The 22,199-nt window shown below is 39.0% G+C and overlaps 1 protein-coding gene across 2 annotated transcripts in view; it reads right to left on the bottom strand.

Moving 5' to 3' along the window:
• The window catches only part of sash1b (SAM and SH3 domain containing 1b), a 45,989-nt gene extending 24,700 nt beyond the window's left edge, over positions 1–21,289 (bottom strand). The window contains exons 1-2 of one of the 2 annotated variants that reach the window (XM_044047212.1): positions 21,191–21,289; positions 19,624–20,263 (exon numbers count right to left, since the gene is read on the bottom strand). In XM_044047212.1, the coding sequence (XP_043903147.1) occupies positions 19,624–20,106 (483 nt within the window). In that variant the 5' untranslated portion in view covers positions 20,107–20,263; positions 21,191–21,289. Of the gene's footprint in view, positions 1–19,623; positions 20,264–21,173 lie in introns of both variants that reach the window. The other variant, XM_044047213.1, reaches the window with a different exon arrangement.
• Positions 21,290–22,199: the final 910 nt, after the last annotated feature.

The raw sequence follows: 22,199 nt of genomic DNA on the forward strand, positions 1-22,199 counted from the left end.
ATTTATAAGCCATATCGCTCAGCCTCGACTGGGAGGTCTCGTCCAAAGAGCAAAAGAGAGCGGATCATTACGAGCGAACCAATTTCTAAAGCACAACTAAACTCCCTGATATATCCAGTGTGTAAAACTTAAATGGAGACCAGCCGTAAATATGTCGTTTCACGGCTAATGAGATAATAGATGAGCACAGTCACGTTTCTCATATTGATTTTATGGGCCACCGCGGAGACCATTACGTGATTAATGTCTAATGGGCGTTGGAGGGTGAAAAACTGCCTGAATAATGGACACGATGCATTTTTACGTGGACATAACCTGGACAGTGTTATTAAGACAAGTACACAACGATGGAGAAGAGGACAGAATCTCTGTGAAATGTTTTTTTCAGAGTAATCATTTTCACAAACGCTCGATATGATGGGGTTGGAAAAAGTTTGAGAAAATATGTAATTGCACCGGTTGTGACAAATTCATTTACTTATCCACTTTGGAATAGGTTTAAAATGTGATTATGAATAAACCACATGAGATACAATCAATACAATCATTGCAGCTTTTGCCATTTGCTGACCTCATTGTCTCAAAGTTAAGATTCAACATGAATACAATGAATGGTTCAGGCGCTACAAAATAGAGAATTGATGTTTTCGAAGCCCAAACTCATTACAAGTCAACATAACATAACTTTTGCTGTAACACAATCCACTGTGGGGGAGCTTCAATAAAAAGCCAAGCCAAGAACTTCACAAATTTACATTCATGGCTGAACCTGTGCAGGTCTGTCTGTCTGTCTCATGTCATCCATGTAAAATCTCAGATTTTTCTGCAAGGATGACTCCAGAGTGGAACTCTGAAAAGCTGGAAGTTAAATGTCAGCGGCTCTGACCTCTCCTTTGTTTACTCCACTGCTTTTTACAAACAGATCTGCGGAACCTATCCTCCGTCTATTTCATGATGATTTTAAAGTTCACTTCATCTGAGTTTTAACCGTGTGACCCGGCGATAAACATCTAGCCGGTAAATCACATGATTTAAGGGCATTGGGCAAGTGAAATATAAAAGAAAGACACGTCAGAATGATAGATCTGACCCTCAGGCAGAGGCAGCCTGCCTGCAGACAGACACCGTCTCATGATGTTCAGACAGGATCTTCCAGGAATCACTGGAAACTCAGCTCACGTAACACACTTCAGGAAACATAAACAACATAAAAACTGAGAAGTGTAACTAGGGCTGCACGATTCTGGAAAAAATCTGAATCATTGCGATTAATTTTTTGCTTAGGATTGAGATCACGATTCTCTGGCACAAGTTTTTCACAAACTGTAATGTTTATCGCACTATATGGAGTAAAAAAAACAGGAAATGTTAGCATTTTGCCTGTTTGCAACATTTCACTACCATGGAGAAAACAATACAAGAATAATATGTCTAAACCACTTGGCCTGCTACAACCTTTTCACCGAATTAAACCGCCCGTAGCTTGGCGTGGATCAAAACAGCGAAGCAGCAACTATGTGACATATACGAAACTTTCTGTCGACTTGGATAATAGTCAAGAAGAGTACCCAGCAGACGGGATATCAGGTTCTTCTCTAAATATATTATTTTAATATTAATTAGAGGCACAGCTGGAGGCCATACTTTGCTTACTCGTGACTCACCCCAATTACAAACCACCAGACATAGCGCCAGACGCTCTGGTGTGGCCGTACGGTGTCCTCATTGTGCCATGTGGAATTTTTTTTTAGCTTGTCTGCACTAATCTTAGTGAAAGTGAAGCACACAACATCTGAGATGTGTTGGTGAAGCCCAGGCTTCAGGTACACTATACCTACATCTATCATGCCGAGAGGGAGGAACGTGGAACCTGCAACAAAATAGGCAGCAACACCAGCCAGTGTTAATCATGAGTGCACTGCAAATGCTCCTGACACTCCATAAGGTTACTCACCATCAGTCACCACTTTTCCCACAGGGTGTAAGTGAGCTAATGTCTGCTCCAACACAATGGTTAGCTATAGAGGGAATATAGTAAGACGATTTACAATAAAACAGTATCCTTCTGTCGGTGTATTTGAGCCAAACACCAGTCTAGACAAATCAAGCATTACTGACCCAAATAGCTGTATGATCACAAATTACTTTTCAAAAGGGCTTAGTCAAATCCCTCTACACCTCCTGCATGGTTAGGCAGGGGTTAGTGTGGACTTTGGGTCTTTTAATAGTATTGGTTTTGTTTATCACAGCTTTCATTTATCACCGTTCTAACTGCACAATAACAGACTATTTACTACTTTTATTTACGTTTCATTATCTGATATTTGAGATGTGGATGAAGAAAAGTGATTTCCAACATTCTATACACTGGGACTGTGGCAGTAATTGCAATTCATGCAGCTGTGTTGCCTTGTCACGCACGCCGCAGGGTCAAACTCATTTTTGCATCACTCCATGTCTCGGGGGACATGATGGCGGTCACCTGGCGCACTGAATCACCCACATTAAGTAGCAGCTCCTCCACATCTTTCCCTGTTTCTGTGAGGTTTGCTGGTTTGCAAAGCAAGAGTGCTCAAGTCATATCATCTGCTAAACTAGGATGTTGGAAGTGGCTGCAGGATTCTCAGGAACTGTGTATATTAACTGATTATTTTCTCAATTAATTGATTAGTAGTTCGGTCAATAAAATGTCAGAAAATGGTGAAAAACGTTGGGGTTTCCCAAAAACCTTGGAATGAAATTCTCTTTGTTGTATGAAGCAAAGAAACACTCATCAATCAGCACAGGCGCATTAATCAGTTATCAAAATAGTTGATGATTCATTCAGTAATTGATTAATAATCACTTAATCATTGCAGCCCTATCAAATACCTGGGAAAACAAGCAGAGACCAATCAACAGCAATTCAATCATGTGAGTTCAGCTTATATTAAGTGCATGGCAGTTATTATCACAGTGGTATAAATGGTTGACAAATATTATGTGCAGGAAGAAAAATGACGATGAGCATCAATTCACGGGACTTCATATCCTATGTATAAGAGCATTAGCCGTTCAGCTACTGAATACTATTCAGTATTATGCACAGTAACACTGCAAAATGCCTTGTATGACATCATCAAATCAAAGAGTGAGGTCTTTGCTTTGCTTACACTGCAGTCAGTCTGTCCATTGTGGATTATCTGTGACATATGACCACATAGTAATGGACACAATGTCAGATTAAATTCAGGAGGTGATTCCCTGCACTTGTACGAGTAAAGCTGTTTTGACCAAAGTAGGCATAGAATTCAATTTAAGTCTGAGAGTACATTATAATGTAAGCGAGTGCTCAATATCTGGTCGCAGGCACTACTGTGCTCTAGGACACCAACACTACACAACAGATTTATGAAAGATTACCAAGAGAAAAAGGACAAAAACCATATGTTTTTCATATTACTTCATGGGAAACATATTATTTTACATTAGCAGCTGGTGTAGAAAACATTGTAAAGGAAGTACATTAACCATTATGTCAAAAAAAATGAGGTGGTTAAAAAGAAAACACACCAGTTCACCACATTCAACAAACAAAATTGTGTTGCTCATTCAGTAGATGAGGTGATTTTTTTAAGCAGTCTTGTTGCACCTATTTCCAACTTTCATATAACAGGTCTGAGCCTAAATTGACAAGGAAACCATTTTTTAATAGCTGTTGCTGATGATTGATAACATTTATGCATTCATCACTTTGAGAACGGTGCAGTGGTGCATTTAAAAGCATATGTTCTGCCCACCTATACCACTGAGTGAAAATATTGGCATCAAGATTCAGATTCCGAAAACTTTATTATTATACCCGAGAAGCAATTCAAGGGCAAAGAGCGGCACATTGATTGTTGAAGATTGTTGGACTGAAGGAATCTGTCTGTGTGTTTACATGTAACATCAAACGTCCACTGTTTCCCAGTGAAAAACGTTTAATCATGTGGACTGAACAGTCAATAATCAATAAACTGAATAAAAGCATGAATGCATAAAATGGCCAGTCAATAAACAATTATCTGGAAAGTGATTTTAATGCCGCAATCCCATCTGCAGAGTTGTTAATCAATGCACAATCACAAAAGTGCAATTCTATTTTTCCTTAGACAAAATTTAGATTCTGTGCAAAAAGAGGCAAAAAAAAGATTGCTGAGCTACAATAAGACAAACTGGGTTAGGGTTTAGGATTTAACTGAGCCAGAGGGAATTCCCTATTAATGGTGATGGGTGACTGAACTGTGCCACTTGACTCCAAAGTTGCTTAAACAAGTTGCTTAAACATCACAACAGCTTCAACATAGACAACAAAGGAAAAAAAGAGAACAGTTTAATCTGAGCCGTTTTCTAAACACCGCCTTAATCTGTGGCTCTCAATTATTCAATATTCAATTCAATTCAAATACTAAATTATTAAAAGGCAATGTAACATATGCATAATGCAGAAGCTTGGACCTCTGGAAGCAATTCATTCCTCTATCAGCATAAAGAGCAAGCTATGTAAACATTATGCTACATGATATCAACGTGTAAATATCATATTTGGCCCACATGAGTGAGAAATACATCGCTGACACGTGAATAAACCACTTGGCAAAACCATCAGAGGATGTTTACACCATTCATAGCCAGTTTGGCTTTTTAGGTTTGCTGTACGGCAGCATGGTGCACTTCCAACCGTTAATAACTCCATAATACAGCCTCTGTGGAATTCATGGAATTGCACAATGTGACACTAAGTGAGATAAACCAAACAGAAGTGACATGATACAGATGACGAGAGTCTAGAGACTTCAGGAAGCGTGTTTTTGGGATTTGGTGTCGAGTGCAAACCCTGCATGTACACAACCGCAACTTTTCAGGAAATGACAGCAAGGCTAACACAGTTACTTTCAACGAAAGGAAGAACCCAAGGTTCAGTTTCAATACACTCCCTTATCTGAAAATGGTCAACAATCCTAAAAAAAACAAAAACCTGAAACCAGATGTGTGTCGAGATCACCCACAAAATCTAACAATTCTTCCCTTGGGCTAAAACCTACATCCGGAGAAAACTTCAGTTAGATGTTCAAGGTAAGAGAACATTGCTCCTAAATTTAAGTTTGACTATTTGAATTATGTGTTATGACTATTTATGGACATTTTTGTTTTTATCTGGAACGAGAAAATATGCGTTTACAAATCCCAAATCAACTGGTCACTCTCCAAACACACACAGACCACAGACCCACGGACAGATTCTCGACTAACAACCCCGTTTCACCAAGTCCTCCAAACAAAGACTCTACAATAAACAGTGGGATATAAGCAAGAGAGGATGAAATGGTGGTTACATTCACACCATCAACTTCACTGGTTCCCAGCAAACGCTGTAAAGAAACTGACAAAAGTCTTCAGACCTGAACTGCAGCAGCTGCAAGTGTCTTGTCCAGATATAAAAAGTGACACTCAATAATTCACAACAGGCATTACTTCTAATGCCGACACCCATAGCTGCCTGTTTCTTTCAGTAGATAACATAACACCCACCCTAATGGTTTCAAAAACATACTCTTAGAGGACTATCACTTTCCCTGAGCTTCTCAGTGTTCACCTTAGGGACACACAGTGCACATCAACTACAGCACCAAAGAGTCAGAAGTTCACCGTCATCTATTTCCCCCGGGAAGCGCAGAAGCCTTTTCAGAAGAGAGGGCTGTTTCACCGTCACCGAGGCAGCACAAAAATCGCTATACGTTATTTAAAAGACTTGTTTCATGCATCCAGATAAGTATAAAAATAAATGCAGGTTGGACGCACTTGATGAGGCCCATGAGAGGAAGATAAATGCATGCCAAGACAAGCTTTTAAACTTTAATGGGAATCTATCATGGCCGAACAATGAGGGGTAGAATCCATCCCTTTCTTTAAGAAAAAAAGCACACAGCGTAATCGTAGATGAACCAGCTCTTCACGTTCCCTTTTTAAGAATTTCCCAGTGACAACAGTGGTTGGGCTTCCATCAGCCTGTCAATTTGTGCATTAAAAGACACGAATGTTCAAAAAATATAAAATTGAAATATTGGAAAGCAAATTATTACTACAATAAAAGTTTTTCTTTACACACTTTTGGATCTTGCCTAGCACTCTTTATTTACGCCATCATGTTACATCTTCTTCTCCTTCTGAGGGGGCCCAAACTTTTGTGCCACCTACCGCTTCCTACTCCTTATCCTGGTGAACCAACGCCCAATATTCACTTAACAACAGTGGACAGAAATACATGAATGCGCAATTATTTTTTTGGCACATTTCTGAAAATGTGGATAAAATGTGTGATATATTTTAACTGAAAACAAGTAAGCAGAGAAACTGTGCATATATCATTGGGATTCTGCGGTAGGTTCTAGCACTGGAAGCTTGAAATATCTTTCATACAACCAGGCTTCCCAATTTTGTCATCTAACGACCAAAACAATGCACTCAGACGGGGCTTTTTAGATTTTTTTGATTGCTCTGCGGCTGAGTTGTGCTGTGATTGCTCTGTCGTCATTACCGTTGCTGTTGTTTTTGTCTTATTCATTCATTTCAGGTTGACCTACATTTGATTTTAATCAGTGAAAGTAACATTGTCCGACTACTGTCTCTCATGCAGTGCATTCAAGGCAGCAGTCCAGGCCACAAGGCAGAGGCCTCCTTTGTTTCTAAATTGAACAATTTGTTAAATTGTTGACAGCCAAACAAATTCCAATTTACTTTGAACAATAGTTAAACGGCCAAGTCATCAACAGTTCTTTTCTCACTCTGCCACGCTCGAGGTCAAGCTCTTATTGCAGAGGGAGGTTCTGGTAAATCATAAATGTCCTCCTAGACTCATTTACCAAAAAGGAGACACGATTATCATAACATTTAGCTTTCAGGAACATCTTTAAGTGTCTCTGGGGCTGGAGGGTGGTGGTTGTACATCCAGTACTTTAGTCTACAGGAAACCTTCAAGTGATAAGGCCTGTAGATCTGCATTAAACTAATGTGATCTGTCGATATACCTTAGAAATTCATCTCAGCAAATGTCTCTCTGTGACTTAACACATATAGGTGCTCAGTGTCTCTACTGTCTAAACTAAAATTTAGATACAGTTGCTTGAGAGTAGGGCTGCACGGTTGTGGAAAAACTGTTTTTTTTTTTTCTCTGGCACGATTTTTTTCCCAAATCGAAATGTTTATTGCAATCAAGAACAAAAGATTAGAAACATTCAACTCAAGTGCCAAACAGTGTGATTTCTTAAGGCCCTGCATAATGGGCTTATTGTTATTATTGTTTTTTATTATTATAGTAGTGGCTTAAGTGACATATGGCGTGTTTCCAACAGCTCAACTTGTGACGTCATAACCAGGGAAAATGTGTGACGTCATCAGATGCCGAACTGTAGTTCAGTTAAAAAGACTTAACTATCCTTTAATGTGGGTTCATCGCTACCATTTAGTAAAGGAAATGTCTAAAATCTCATCATTTAACTGAGGAGTTTTTTTTCGGCACAAGCTCGGGTCGGGTGGTGGTGCGATTCTTGTCACTACCATGTGGGTTTTCATCACCATCCATTTTGTATTTATTTCTCCTTAGCACACACTTTCTCCTATGTTCTCCGCCGCTGCTTGTAAACTCTCAACTGCAGACGGGCTCCTGCCTCCAGTGAATCATGTGATGAAAAGGCTTCACATGTTGAGAGAGAAGGCAGCGACAAGGCTGCGTCTGCGGTGAGAAAAACAGGATTGTTTATTTGCGACACAGCTCATGAAATAAAATGCAGAGGAATCATTGTCATTTAGAAATGAGATCACGTGCAGTTGGGAATCGAGATCGCGACTATTTAAACCATTTATTTAAGTGAGTGATTGCGGTGCAAGTTACAGTTTCACGGACGGACAGATTTCAGATTGTTAAGGCAAAGCAATCCAACAGCCACAATCTTTACCTTTCAGTACAAATGAAGACTTCACATTTGACATAAGCATATGATAACTGAGACTAAAAAAAAAGAGGCACAATGAGTGAACCTGAGGTGAAACAAATACAATATGCTTGCTCCATCTAACTTGGATTTCTTGGGAGTGGATACATTATGTATGCTGAGAGGGAAACATTACGCACATTCCCAGTCGTAAATTATCAAATGCGGGGGAAAAAAGGGTGAGAATTCAAGAACCATGTCTTCTTAATTTCACATGGCCATGAATATAAGAATTGTTGCATATTCTATGCAAATGGGTCAGCAGAGATGCAGCACAGCTTACTGTGGAAGTGCGTAGTTTTTTTTTTTTTTTGTGGTTTATTCTGTCCAATACTGTCAGTTGTCTTGTCATATGAAATTCATAAGGGATGAGGGTCTTCGTTCGCTGCTGTGGAGACAAACGCGAGCAGAAAGTAGGTCATTGTCTGAAGGTACTGCACTACAGGAGTGTGACCCTGACTTCTTTAATATATAAAAAAACAACAAAAAAACAAACACGCCTATGGCTCTCATGAAAGGTCATATTATTTCTGCTGTTCTTAATATGAAGTCTCACTTGCATGGTTTTCAGGCTGTAGTGAAGTGGAAGGCAGGTGGATTAAACCCTACCCAGGTAGATGAAACTAGTTCTTCAAATCAGAAAGGCTGCAATAGAATTATTCTGTTTTTTTTATTGTAATATGTTCTATTTAAAAATAAAAAAAATAATGCATCTGGTTGCTTGGTAAAAGTTAATAATGTATTTTAACTGTCAACAAATTTTGCTTTGATGAGCCAGAGCACCAAATCCAAATGGCGTCGATGCATTCAGAGTGGTTGAGTAAGAGGGTTGACTGACCACAGAAGTGGGTTTATGTTGAAAGGCTCATTACAATCCAGCGAGATGATGCACTGCCTCGAAATAAACAAAACGACCAAATTCCTACTGGCTCTGGAAATGCTTGTGACATTTGTTTTGCTTTCCGTGCCTTTGCCTGACGTGGCATTACCGCTGGGAACAGTCCCAATTCTACAAAATTAATCTGCTGCTGGTTGGGCGAGACCTTGAACCAGCCACAAATAAGTCACATGCAAAATGTAATGTAATATTTCACATTTAAAATATGGGACTTTTGTGTTGTATACATCATGTAGGTCACTCATGATTCAGTGTATCTGTTATGCTCAGTCATTTATCAATAGGTGTTTGCACACTGAATTCAGTGCTCAAATTAATCAATTGATCCCAAATAGAGATACTGCACATCATTTATATCGATATTTCATGGAAATAAGAGAGCTGTGACTTAAAAAGTTCAAACTTCAACATTTACTTGGAAGCCTGATGAAGTTAGAATATGGGGATGGAAAGAGTATTGGTCAGATGCCCACTAGGCACGCTGATTACATTTTTACTTGTTAAAAAATACATCATTGTTTGTTTTAGGGTGTATTAATTAATAATGAGTGTCAAGCATTGCACATGTGGTCCGACAGGATGCTGAGGCAACTGCTGATGAATCCAAAAACTGGTTCAACTGTTTCAGACACTGACCGGGGAATAGCCTGCAGACAAACAGAGCAACAAAGAGGCCAGACCACTTGAGACCTGCGGTGGACCGACTGTCTGACAGCCGCGATTCAGGTAAAAGTATTTTGGTGTTAGGGAGATGTTAAGTGCTCATCTGACCTGTAGAAAAAAAGGTCATGAATTAATTCTGAAGCCAAACGCCAAACATCTACAGAGATTTAATATGTGCGCTACAGTGTGTGGTCTTCCTTTTCATTCTTTTGCATTTTGAATGAGCTGCAGGCAACGTTAAATCTTCTGTGTGTGGGAGCTGGGGTGGGGGTGGGGAAGATGTTCTCTTACATTCACTGGTCCTCATACATCTGGCTTGGATGATGCCACTTCCTTTAATCCATTCACACAAACACTGCATGTGTTTATTTCTTATCATAACACGTCTCTGACCAGATTTTATGCCAAGTATGATGTGCCAAGTGTTTGAATGGAAATGTCTTCATTAGTCGGCAAAATCTGTGCCATGTTGAAACAAACGGATGTTTCACTGTTGACAGTGGTGAATAACATTATTATTATGTGTCATGTAGAATTAGCACTAATGTGCCAAGAGTCTCAGCATGTAAACCTCATATAAGCTGCAATCCATACATGACCTATATTCCATAAGGTGGAAAGATATCTATAATGATGAATTAAAGTGAACATCCCTTTTACTGACAAATACAAAAATCACATAAAAATGTGTTGCAGGCACACAAGCACTGATGTCTGACTGACTGCCTCAGGGTGTCTAGACAGTTGAGTTAGAGATAGGTTGGTCTCCATGTTGGTTTAATGAATCTTGACAGAACATCTGGCCTGGGAGGACAACTGAGACCTTGAGGTCTCTGAGGAGACACAGGACTACCTTATATAACCTGACTCTGAATAATCCTAAATGAATGGACAGATAAAACTACATACGTAAATACTGCACATTTTTTTGAAGTGTCGTTGTATGTGTATTGACACATAAGCACCGACTTTGCCAAGTGTGCCACAATTTCCTGTGAACCAGGCTGGGACATGATGCTCACTGTCAGCAGGAACAGAAGAAATACAACCGATTTCAGCTTTTAACAAAAGGCTCACATAATAAAATCTACACCTGCTTAAGTGAAAATATCTTATATTGCAACTGACCAATATAATATACAAACTTCGGTTTACAAACTTCACTTTACAGCCAGAAAAGGTAGTCTAGCAAAAAGTGGCAAAGATATTCTCATACAAATTATTATGCAGGTGTATAGTTTATTAGACAAGCCTAGTGTGAAGAGAATACAATCTGTCCCAGCTGGCAGCCGCCATGTTTTTATTTAGAGAGTATTTAGAGAAAGTATCAGGCTGATGCAAGGAAATAGTTGAAGTAGTCAATATGGTCAACTAAATTGGCTATTATAAAAATAAAAAGCCGTTTAATCTTGTCAAAACCCTTGGGTCCTAAATAGGTATGGGATTCAGTATCGGTACTGGTCCGATATTGGTCAAAATCATTGGATCAGATAAAAATGTAAAATCCGATACAATTCTAAAATCACGTTGCATGCTTCACTATTCACAGACCAAAACTGTAAATAAAAATCCGCAAAAGCATTTTAGCCGAGTCATGTTTGGGCTACAATATTAGTTACACAGTTGGAGTATTAGGTGTTTGAAATAAATCAGCATAAATGGGTTGTTAACAGTTTCATACGCTCATAAATGGTCTAAAATGACTGTACAAGGACTAAAATTGGTATCAGACACAAAAAAATGGTATCGTCCCATTAATTACAAAAACCCTTTACAAAGTGCTAATACATAAATATAACATTCATTTCATAATGTACATTTAGAAAAACAGCATACCAATAAAGGTTTGGGCCACAGTGTGGCAATGTCTCTAAACTCTAATAGAGGGATCAAAGGATGTGTTTTGATGATGGTGGTTGTGAGCTGTGAGTCTAGCATGTCAGCCCAAATTCTCCCATCCATCCATGCATTTTCAACCGCTTTATCCCTGGGCAGTTCGCCAGTCCATCACAGGGACACTTATAGAGACAAACAACCATTCACTCTCACATTCAAACCTATGGTCAAATTAAAGTGACCAATTTACCCATGCACCGGCTCGAACCCGGGTCAGCAAAGGCAAGAGTGCTAACAAATTACCCCAAATTCTCCCATGAGCGATTAATTGAGCCGAGCTCTGTTGACTGTAAAGGCCATTGCACATGATTTGCATCATTTACACACTCGAACCACTCAGTGACCTGTTGTGTCCTCTGTAGATTGCACATTATCTCAGGTCATTTTTCCAGGCTTTTCTTTAATGAGACAATTACCTATTTTTACATTTATATTCATTTTAGTACATCAATTGTACACATTAAAAAATCACGGAGAAGAAACATAACTCCATTAGAGTAATGGTCTCTCTCTCTCTCTCTCTCTCTCTGACCCTTTACTTTTACCTTTCTTTGCTTGACTGCGTGAAAACACATGCCAACCCTTGCTGAAATGGCCCATCATCCGCATGCAGTAAAAATAGCCCAGCAGAGAGATGGTTAGACCCGCCAAGTGCCGAGTGCTGATGAAACACAACAGCAAAGGAGATGTTCTAAAAATGTCTTCGCTCACACAAATCCCTAACAGGTCTGGGGCACAGGGGAAAAAATTAAATTTTAATAACCATTTAAAACAGAAATGACAAACAGCGTTTGTTTCTGCATCACATAATCTTGGCAACACAGAGATGTTATGGTAAGGAACAAATGTGACACTTTCAAATTGTGTTAAATGCTGATATGATATTGTGAACACAAGGCCAACACACAAAAGGTACTCTGTGGATGAAACGCCCCCCCCCCACCCCTCACAGCCTGACACCCTCTTTCATGTGTTTGTTTGCCACAGAGCACAGGGCGCTTTCTCTGCTGCATAGTGATTTAAATTCAGAGAGTGCCAGATAGATTCAAAGACCTACTTAGCATTGTTGTACAATAGCTGAGGCATCAGAGAGGCGAAGGATGGAGACTGAGGAGTGTTTGAATAAGCTTAAAGGGAAATGAAATGTGGACACAAAACAACGACACAAATCATTTCAAAGGTTTATGTACCGTGGCATACAATGTTGTATGGAATCTATACATTACAGAGATCTACTAGCAACATCTGTTTACAAACACCCCTCCACTGACCCCGGACCCTTCTAATCTTAAATTCATAAATATAGGTCAGTGATCATGCCCTGCTTAGCAAGAACGTTTACATTATATATAGCATAGTATTCCCCCGTGTGAATAACATTAACATCTGTGATATCACTCCACAGTGATCTAATGTGATAAAGCTGAATATATGAACAAGTATAATAAAAGCGATCCTTGTACATTCCTGTCTTTCATAGACACCACGTCAACAGGCCACACTGTGATTAACTGGCTGGCCAAGAATATACTGAATTCCAAACTATAAGCAACAAGCGTGTTCATGGCATGTTAAGCCGCTGAGTGCACTGTGCACCCCCCACCCCACCCCCAAACACACACACATACACACACACACACACACACAGTCAGAGCAACCTCAGTGCAATAATCCAGCAATATTTCTGAAATGGCCCACTGGTTTGACCTAATGTATACTGACATGACATGAATAAAGTCCATAAGTCAAGCTTCCCTACAGTGTTTCTACATGATGGGTAATGGATAAACAATATGCTATAAGCATGACCAACTACAAATATATGATTCTTATTTATGCACTCACTCCAACATATAGCACAGCATGTAAATATTGTACAGTTTGTATTCACTAGCAAACGGACAACTGGGTAAACGTGTGACAAATTACCACCAGCAACATCAGGTGTGTTACATCATTTTCTTCACATTAAGAAGCTGAAAGCTGCTATTAATTGTTAAAAAAAAACCTCTAAAACAATTAATCAATGATCAAAATAGTTGACGATTCATTTAGTAATCGATTAATCGAATAATTGTCGTCTTTTCTTCCTGATATTCCATTATGGACAGTACCTGGAACCTGGTGCCTTTTTTAATACCTGCTCTGGCAAGCTTAGCCGACACTAAAATGTGACGGCCACTGATTGGCGGTGAGTGTCATCATTGGGTCATTGAGTCATTGAGTCATAAGCATGATGTCCGACACAGGAATCAAACAGTTAAAAATACTTAAAAATCCAGAAAAATTCTAACATTTAGCAAGGAAATTTCAAGAATCTCAATATTTGGTGATCAGGTTATGGTTGTCAGGGTGGATTGATGGTAGTACAAGTTATTTTACTTTCATAGTAAACTTACAGTTAAGTGGTAAAAACATTTGATGGATTTCTTATTATTCTTAAGATTGCTGTTTTTCTTTATAGTATTCTTACCAGAGAGCCAAGTTTGGCTTCACAGAAGTAAACAAAGATCTTTCATCTGTAGTCATTCATCCTTTACAGGGGTCATCATGGGGCCAACAGAACAGATGAACCATCTTTTACCAATAACCAAACATTTGAGAAACAACACACTCAAAGCACATCAAGGTACAGAGAAGAAAAACACCTCTCGTTCATTTACAGGTCCTCTCTGTCCCACATTATGCAGCACTGGTCCTCGAGGTAACATCTGTGCTAGTGTTTTATAACCAACTTGATTCAACAAAATGAGTCTATTCAGTCTCCTTTTATAGTAACAAAAGCAGAGACAGCTGTCAGCTGCTGCGGAGTGTGTACTTTGCCAGACTCTATTCAAACTTGCTTTTCTTCTGTCAAAAGGAGCTTGCTGGTCTTACTTGTCCTCCAATCCTCTGGCACAGCAACAAAAGGAAATCTTCAGAACAACTCAAGATTTGCTACCCCATTCTGAGGATGTTTCCAGGCCAGAAGCTGCAATGGGGCCTTCTGGCCAGTTGCGTGCCTATTGTTAAGTCAGCTAAAAAAACATAACTTGTAGAACATGAACATCTACATACAATTCTTGCACCTAGATCATGATAAGGCCAAAATACTGTAGAACAAAACAAAATAATAAAATAAAAACTGTGCAGCCTCACACTGGATGCGTGGATTTCTCACTTTTCATTTAGGCACAAGTTACGTGAGGAGAGGGATCACACTTCCCACGTGTGACGTGCGTCTCAGGTGTGACATATGTGCGTAAGCTACACGGCTCTTTTGGAAAAAGACCACTTGCCTATTTTTAACCAAAAGCTGTGCAGGCATCTTCACAGTTTCAGCTTATGACACAGACAGAACATCCTGTTTCTGTTTGAAAGTAAAAGCACTCTGGAGTTTCACTTCCCTGAATCGATTCTTCTTTTTATTGTGAAAAACTGACTGACTGAATAGTATTAAAAAGTACGAGTCGGTTTCTACATCGGAGGGCAACTTCCACCTCTTTTTTAGTAAATCCCTAATACACTCCCAGTGAAAAACATGGTGGTGCCAGTGTTTAGGTCATTTACAGCTCAACCAGCTTTAATCGCATTACTTCCCCATCTCTCTGTCAAAGTCACCAATAGATCCTGTGGGCCTGTGTGAACTAGTCATGCGCGCAGAGTGGTCAGGAAAGCACATTGCTTACAGGGAATCGATTGCACTATCAAACCCAGACTGAGAAGCAGAGGCATTGTGGGACAACAGATCAGAACTGCACACAACAGCAGACAGAACAGTGCCCAAGGATAAGCAATACTGATGTTTGATCACACACACAGAACAAACTCTATCAAGGCCAATGTGAGTTACACACAGCTGGAAATGGTACAACGAGTGAGTTTAACGTTCAAAAGGCACCAAGCATGAAATAGGAAGAGTTACATTGTATACATAAAGGTGACATGTGTAAAGCTGTCACTGCATTCCCAGTTCAAAACACAGACGGAGCATGCTTACCAGATAGTGTGACAGAAAACTTTAATGTATATACATTAAATATCCACCAACAAATAAGACAGAGAGACAGTCATAGGTAAGCTTGGATTAATTTCACCATTTTGCTTCCATGAGAAAAGTATCCACATCGGCAGGTATTTTGTCAACTTTCTCTCTCTTTTCAGCTGTATATATACACATGTATATATATATATATATATATATATATATATATATATATATATATATATACATATATATATATATATATATATATATATATATATATATATATATATATCATAATGGCTTTGCACTGCAGATCCCAGGTTTTTGTCTCCTCTGTTTAAGACGTTTTTGAGAGGAATAGTGAGGCTTTTTAAGTTTTGGGAACGTTCTGCATTTTGGACGCATAGCAGCTAGAATCTCTCTGCTGGCATCTAGTTCATTGAAGTGCTACCGGCTGCAATATTGGGTGGAGACACAGACCAAAACGCCAAAGCAAAACGCAAATAAAAACGGATTTTGTGAATAAATTGGCTGCTAAAATGAAAGTTTCAATTCAACACGTTTATTCAATCTCTGATGACATACTTTTTTGTGTACTTGAAATGTATAAACATTAACATTGTCCAGCTGAATTGCCCATGCTTTCAGATTATTCCTGTGTAGTATGACAACTAACTTGTGGAAATGGAAATTACAATAACCAAAATGTTTCAAACTTGTATTTTCAATGTCAGTATGGGGTATCATATTAAGAACACACTATGTTATTTGGCTAAGCTCTGCATACATTTGGATAAAGCAGTGTTGCTGGCAGAGCTGCAGTTGTAGCCTGAAGCTAACTCGTGCTATTCCTGCTGAGGAAATGAACCGTACTGGCCTACATACCTGCATTCTGCAACTGTTTACCATGGACTTGAAAAGTCAAACTGCTCCGAAAGGCTGTTATCACACAGAGGTTCCACAAATGAACCGACTGTCCCAAATTATCCAAGCTGCTCCGAATCAATCTGGAGCTTAAATGTTCACATAAAAAGTAGAGTAAAAATATTGTGTGTATTCATAGTGTAATGCAACATCATGAACTTGTATGTTAATATCATGATAAATTGTGTACTGCTTGAGCCAAAGGCTTGGCTTATTTCCTACTGAAAAGGGAGGAAGACATATTATTCCAGATGTTAAACACTCAGAGGCTGGAGAAGTTAAAATTAAATAGTTTTGTTACTCATACTAAAATGCTTTACCCTGTGAATGAACTTAAACCCTAGTATAACAGTGCCAGAATTCACATCTAGAGAATAGGGCTTAATCAAAATTACAATTATGGCCCGCTGCAAAAAAATTACCATTTTAGATTAAATCTTATTCCGACAGAAGAAAACATCTTTGCTTCTCACAGATCGCATCATATCACAATCACAATTTCAGTCAATTAAATTCAAAATCGTTAAGCCCATTAAGAATTTTATTATCATTTCTAGTTAAATCAAACTGTGCCAATATTGCTTGTAACCTACAGAAACATTGGATGTGAACCACAAAGTGCATTTGCACTTCCTAGTTTGTAGCTTCTGCATCTTTCATGAACAGCATATGCTTGTAGTGGTGAAAGTGGCATGTACCAAACAGTTTTAAAGGTGCAATGCAACCATTTTCTTAAAGCTTATGGCACTGTAGAGGAATTAAATACGCTTCTCTAAACAGATTGCAATTGTTAGAATGAATTGGAATACGCCAAAATGCACAATTTTCCATATGGATAAATACACAGTTCAATCAAACAGGAAAGCTGTATCAGGCTCATCGGTCCCCTGGACAACATCCTTTAATTATGGATGAGCAGCATTTCAAACTTGTATCAGCTGAGGAAAGACATAAAAAGAAGACGCGTATCAGTGTGCATAAAAAGTACATGTTCTCTTTTGGCCGAGTGCCACTGCTGAGGAGCTAAAACATGATGCCATTGGTCTGAACGTGTTAAGATATTCTTCTTCCAACCGTGCTGCTTAGCAGGGATTTAGTCTGACAGTCTGTTACAATACAGCTGAAACAGATTCATATCAGCAGCATGGCGTGTATCGTCTACTGGCAAACATCAGCATCCTGTGACATAATCAAATCCAGAGTCCATCAATCCTGACCTACAACAATAGAGACTGATTGTTGAAAATAAGCCCAGTGCCACTCGGTTTTCCATCTGACTGGCCTCAAACCAGTCCCAGAGTTTATTATGGACTTAATGGATTGGGATGCCAAAGCGGAACAACTATCTTCTGCAATTACATTTACTAATAATCTCTGCAATCAACACAGCCCGAACAGTTGTCAGAGCAGAGAAGATCCCCAGAGAATCATTTAATGTGCCATTAGAGCAAACATCTGTCACTGTGAAGAGCGATCCATTGTCCTACTTATAGTCCCCCGCAGAGGTCAGAGGATTTGGTTGTAGTCAGTGTTTTAACTTAAAGGTATATGGCTTCTGGTTCCATGTCAAATAATAACCCTGTTGTTTTATAAATTTCTGATGCAATTTCAGCTGTAATGTTGCAATGTAGGACCCAAGTGCTGGACAACAAATCAAGAGAGAGCATAGGTATAAAAATACTAATTTAATGAGTCCACATGGTAGAGAAAACTAAAGCACCTCACAAGCAAAATTATCCAAAGGCACATGGGAAAAGTTAAAAAATAAAAACTAACAACCAGGAACAGAGTGACAGCAAAGTGCAGAATATTGCCTGAACTGAGAAAACAAGATACATAAATCAAATCAGTAGAAATAAATCAAGGGTCAAGTTTCAGGGTTCTTTTCTGCTATATTTCTGCCCTATTTTGTCCTATTTACGAGTTGTGTTGTTACCGAAAGAAAAATGGACATTTTGTGATGCATCTCCGAGTCATAGGGGTGCAGGCACCAATGGTGACAAGTTACCTCAAACACACTGGTCTAAGTCATGAGAAGCATCCTCAGACTCTTCCTTAACCTTTCTGTGACCATCCTGTCATCACTGACAGGATTTGGCACGCACACTTCCCTTTTCCAGAACTCCTAGACCTAGTTTGTGATACCTAGAAAATTCAAAAACTATGGACTGGCGATCTGTCCAGGGTGTGACCCCTGCCTTTCGACCCCACCTATGTCAGCTGAGATTGGCACAGCACCCAGCGGGGGATAAAGCCGTAGAAGACGGATGGATGGATACCAGAAAGCAGAGAACATAGAGCTTTGTGCCTATATACTTGTCATTACGGTAGAACCTCAGGACGTCCGTGGAACGACCGTCCAATCACAGATTCATCAGCTTCTCAGTACGGTAATTCCTAAACGGTTGAATAACCGCCAGATATTTAAAGTTATCTTGGAAAATAGAGCAGAAAGGGGCAGAAGAACTCACTCACTGAACATTTTTCGACAATTCCACAGCCAGAAAATCTAAATAAATCCAGGCAGCCTCATTATCTTGACAGTCATAAGATGGTTAAGGACACTTTCGTCAGGTAGTTCCAAACCTTGGAACTAATGAAGCACTTCACCTCCTGAGTCACACAGCTGCCCTGGAGCAAGACATTATGCCCAGAAAATGGACATAAACTATTCTGAAACAAAAACATTTGGCATTCTATGAGCCTGAAATTCTACAATATGAACCTGACTCTAAGGTAGAACACTTATCATTTTCAAAAGGAAATTGCAATTTGAAGCAAGGAGAAGGCTGAAATGTAACGTCGACTCTAGTCTGTAAGCTCTATATTCAACTCTATATTTTTAAATACTTATTTTTCGAAATGCAAGACACCTAGAAGGAAGATAAATTACAATCCTTTTCAATGAAGGATGCTCTTATCCAAATTACCTAACTTACACTGTGATGTTAAATGTCAGACGACGCTGCAAACCTTGGCATTGCTCCACAAAGCGCCCACTCACACATTAAACTTAATTAAATGAACCTTGACCCCAACATGAGAATGTTTTGAGCAAACACACCTCACTGACTCTCAAAGACACGAGGACACTGCATCCATGGACCAATAAAGAATTACTGGATGTCAACACCATCAAAGAAATTCGACACACACTTCATCACTTACACATCAACATAAGCATACTAAATTCCATTAGACACCGCTTCAAAAGGCAAGCATTTAGTGTCGACGCATCATAAAACGAAGGAAGTATGGCTTACCTTGTAGGTGTAAGGTGCTTCTCCGAGATTAATTCCGTCTTTAGCAAGTTTATCCCTTATCAGTACTTTCAGTTTCAGTTTGGGATATGTCACAAAGTCGTTACAATCTGTGAATCTCAGGTTGTGGTTTCCAGGACAGGAGGCCTGGTGAATCCCTGCGGTCACTGTGTGTGACCTCAGTGTCCTGAAGTCATCCTCTGTGTTTGAAGGTGAAGTGTGGTGACAAGTGGAGGCATCCAGAGGCTCCAAGGTGTAATAGTAGCCCAGCGACTTTCTTTTGTCGTCCTCTTTTAGCCCCTGCACTGCTGAAAGAAGCCTGTGCCGGTGATATTCAATGGAGACACCTATGGCGTCCAGGTCTGGCTGTCCGATCTGCTTGCAGACTTCCAAGTCGTCGTACCCATTGTCGATGAATGACTCCACATACTGGGCCAGATGGAGCTTTGTGAGCCACTCGAGGACAAGATTTGGTCCTTGGCTCATCTTAAAACGGAACAGATGAAGGTCTGTCTTATATGAACGCCATCGTCTCCATCTTCTTACCACTGTTTGGAGCTGACTTGAGGCTCTCTAGCATTGGGATCCATGAAACCACCACCTTCAACACAGTGCCGCGCTCAGTGCTCCATAGTGGACACATCTATTAGTGGAGAGAAGAACACAACAAACACATATTTAGAGATATTAATAAAGTATCTTGATTCTGATATGAGAGAAAGGCAGAATGAACGCTGAATGAAACTAGGGCTGGACGATACAGCCTAAAAGATAAGATGTACAATGAAGTATTGCAATAAATGTCAGATAATAAAGGACTAACTTTTGCAGCAGCAATTAACTGATGAATGCATTAATATTCCACTTCAAAATGAATGAAAAAGATGATTTCAACTTTTTCGATTAGGACATTTACTTTGCTGTTCTATGACTGGCAACTGAATATAATGATGGATGGATGGATGGATAGATAGATAGATGGATTGATAGATCGATAGATGGATAGATAGATGATTTAAGACAAGTTCAAACTCACAAGATAAAAGCAATTAAAAAAAACAACTGGTTGACATTGTCACCACTTTCTGGACCAAACAACTAATTAATTAGAAAATAATCATTACTACTCCTAAGAGAAAGTTCGGGAAACCAGATTAGTATTAAGAAAATGATATAAAAGATAATTATTGCGGTTGAATTATTGCCCAGAAACACCTGTACCAGTCAGAAAACTATGGTTTGTGAAAGTTTTCTGTGTCCACGGACTTGTGTTGTTCAACTTTAAAAGAAGAACACATGGATTGAGTTTGAGCCAACAAACAGTCGAACAGACGAAGCGAACAATTACGACGAACATGTTTTCTCTTAATAAATGAACCGAGGGAGAAACACGTTAAACGTTCAACGTCCGGCGACTCTACGCTGCTTCATTCATCACAACCGTCCCCATTACAACCGTTCACGGCGAAGCCACCGTAGAAATATGTGAACACATGATGTTTATACAACTACGGTAACATGAAAACAAACAAATAATTAATATAAACACTCACGGTTGTTGTTTCTCTACCTGTTCAGAAGCACTTGCTGTGGTTTTACTTTGTCTTTCGACGCTCTCAACTTTACAGCAGCTCCGCTCTGTCCGTCTGTCTGCCTGTCTGTGTCTGTCCTCCTCCTCCTCCTCCTCCACTACTGCTGCTGTGTGTGTGTGTGTGTGAAAGAGAGAGAGAAGAAGATGCTGCTACTGCTGCTGCTCCTCATAATGTGACTGGTGAGGAGGAGAAGAGGAGAAGAACAACAACTCAAGAGCCCGCTGCACCACGGGAGTTCTGCTGAACACTGGCGCCACCTACAGGGACTTCTTGGAAATCTGTAAATAGTGCAATAATGACTATACTAATACTGACTATTATAATGACTATTACTAATAATGACTATTACTAATACTGAAATAAATAAATAAATAGTAAAATAAATAAGTAAAATCAAATAAAATGTAAAGTAAAATAAAGTAAACTGCAATACAATAAAATAAAGCACAGTGAAATATAAAGTAAAGTAAAGCAAAGCAAAGTAACATAAAATAAAATATGAGCTTCTATAATCCTTGAATCCCAATTTTCTTATTTTCTTTCAATTTTTTTACAATTGACAAAATTATATTATGATTAAATATGCTGTGTTTGTGCATGACATGGCTAATAGATGATTTAAAATAATATTTTTCCCAAATATGACCATTTCCCATCAATAAAACTAATAAACTGTAACTGTAAGGATTTAAAATATTTATAATTAAGTCATTATTTCCACCATTATAAAATGAATACAAAGGCCACCGTTATGTCCTGATACTTTTCCCTGTGGGACATGTACAAAAAAATGCATATATACAGTATATATATTGTTAAAATAAAAAAATTAAATAGTATGAGCTTCTGTAAGCCCTAAACACCTCATGTTCTCTTTATTTCTACACCCCATTCTGACATAACGACATGAAATTTTAAAAATACGATGCATGGTATTTTGAGTGTGTTCTGTGGATTTGAAAAATGCGCATACACACCATAATTAAG

This window comes from Solea senegalensis, linkage group LG16, assembly GCF_019176455.1.
Source record: "Solea senegalensis isolate Sse05_10M linkage group LG16, IFAPA_SoseM_1, whole genome shotgun sequence".
In the NCBI taxonomy this organism is placed as follows: domain Eukaryota; kingdom Metazoa; phylum Chordata; class Actinopteri; order Pleuronectiformes; family Soleidae; genus Solea; species Solea senegalensis.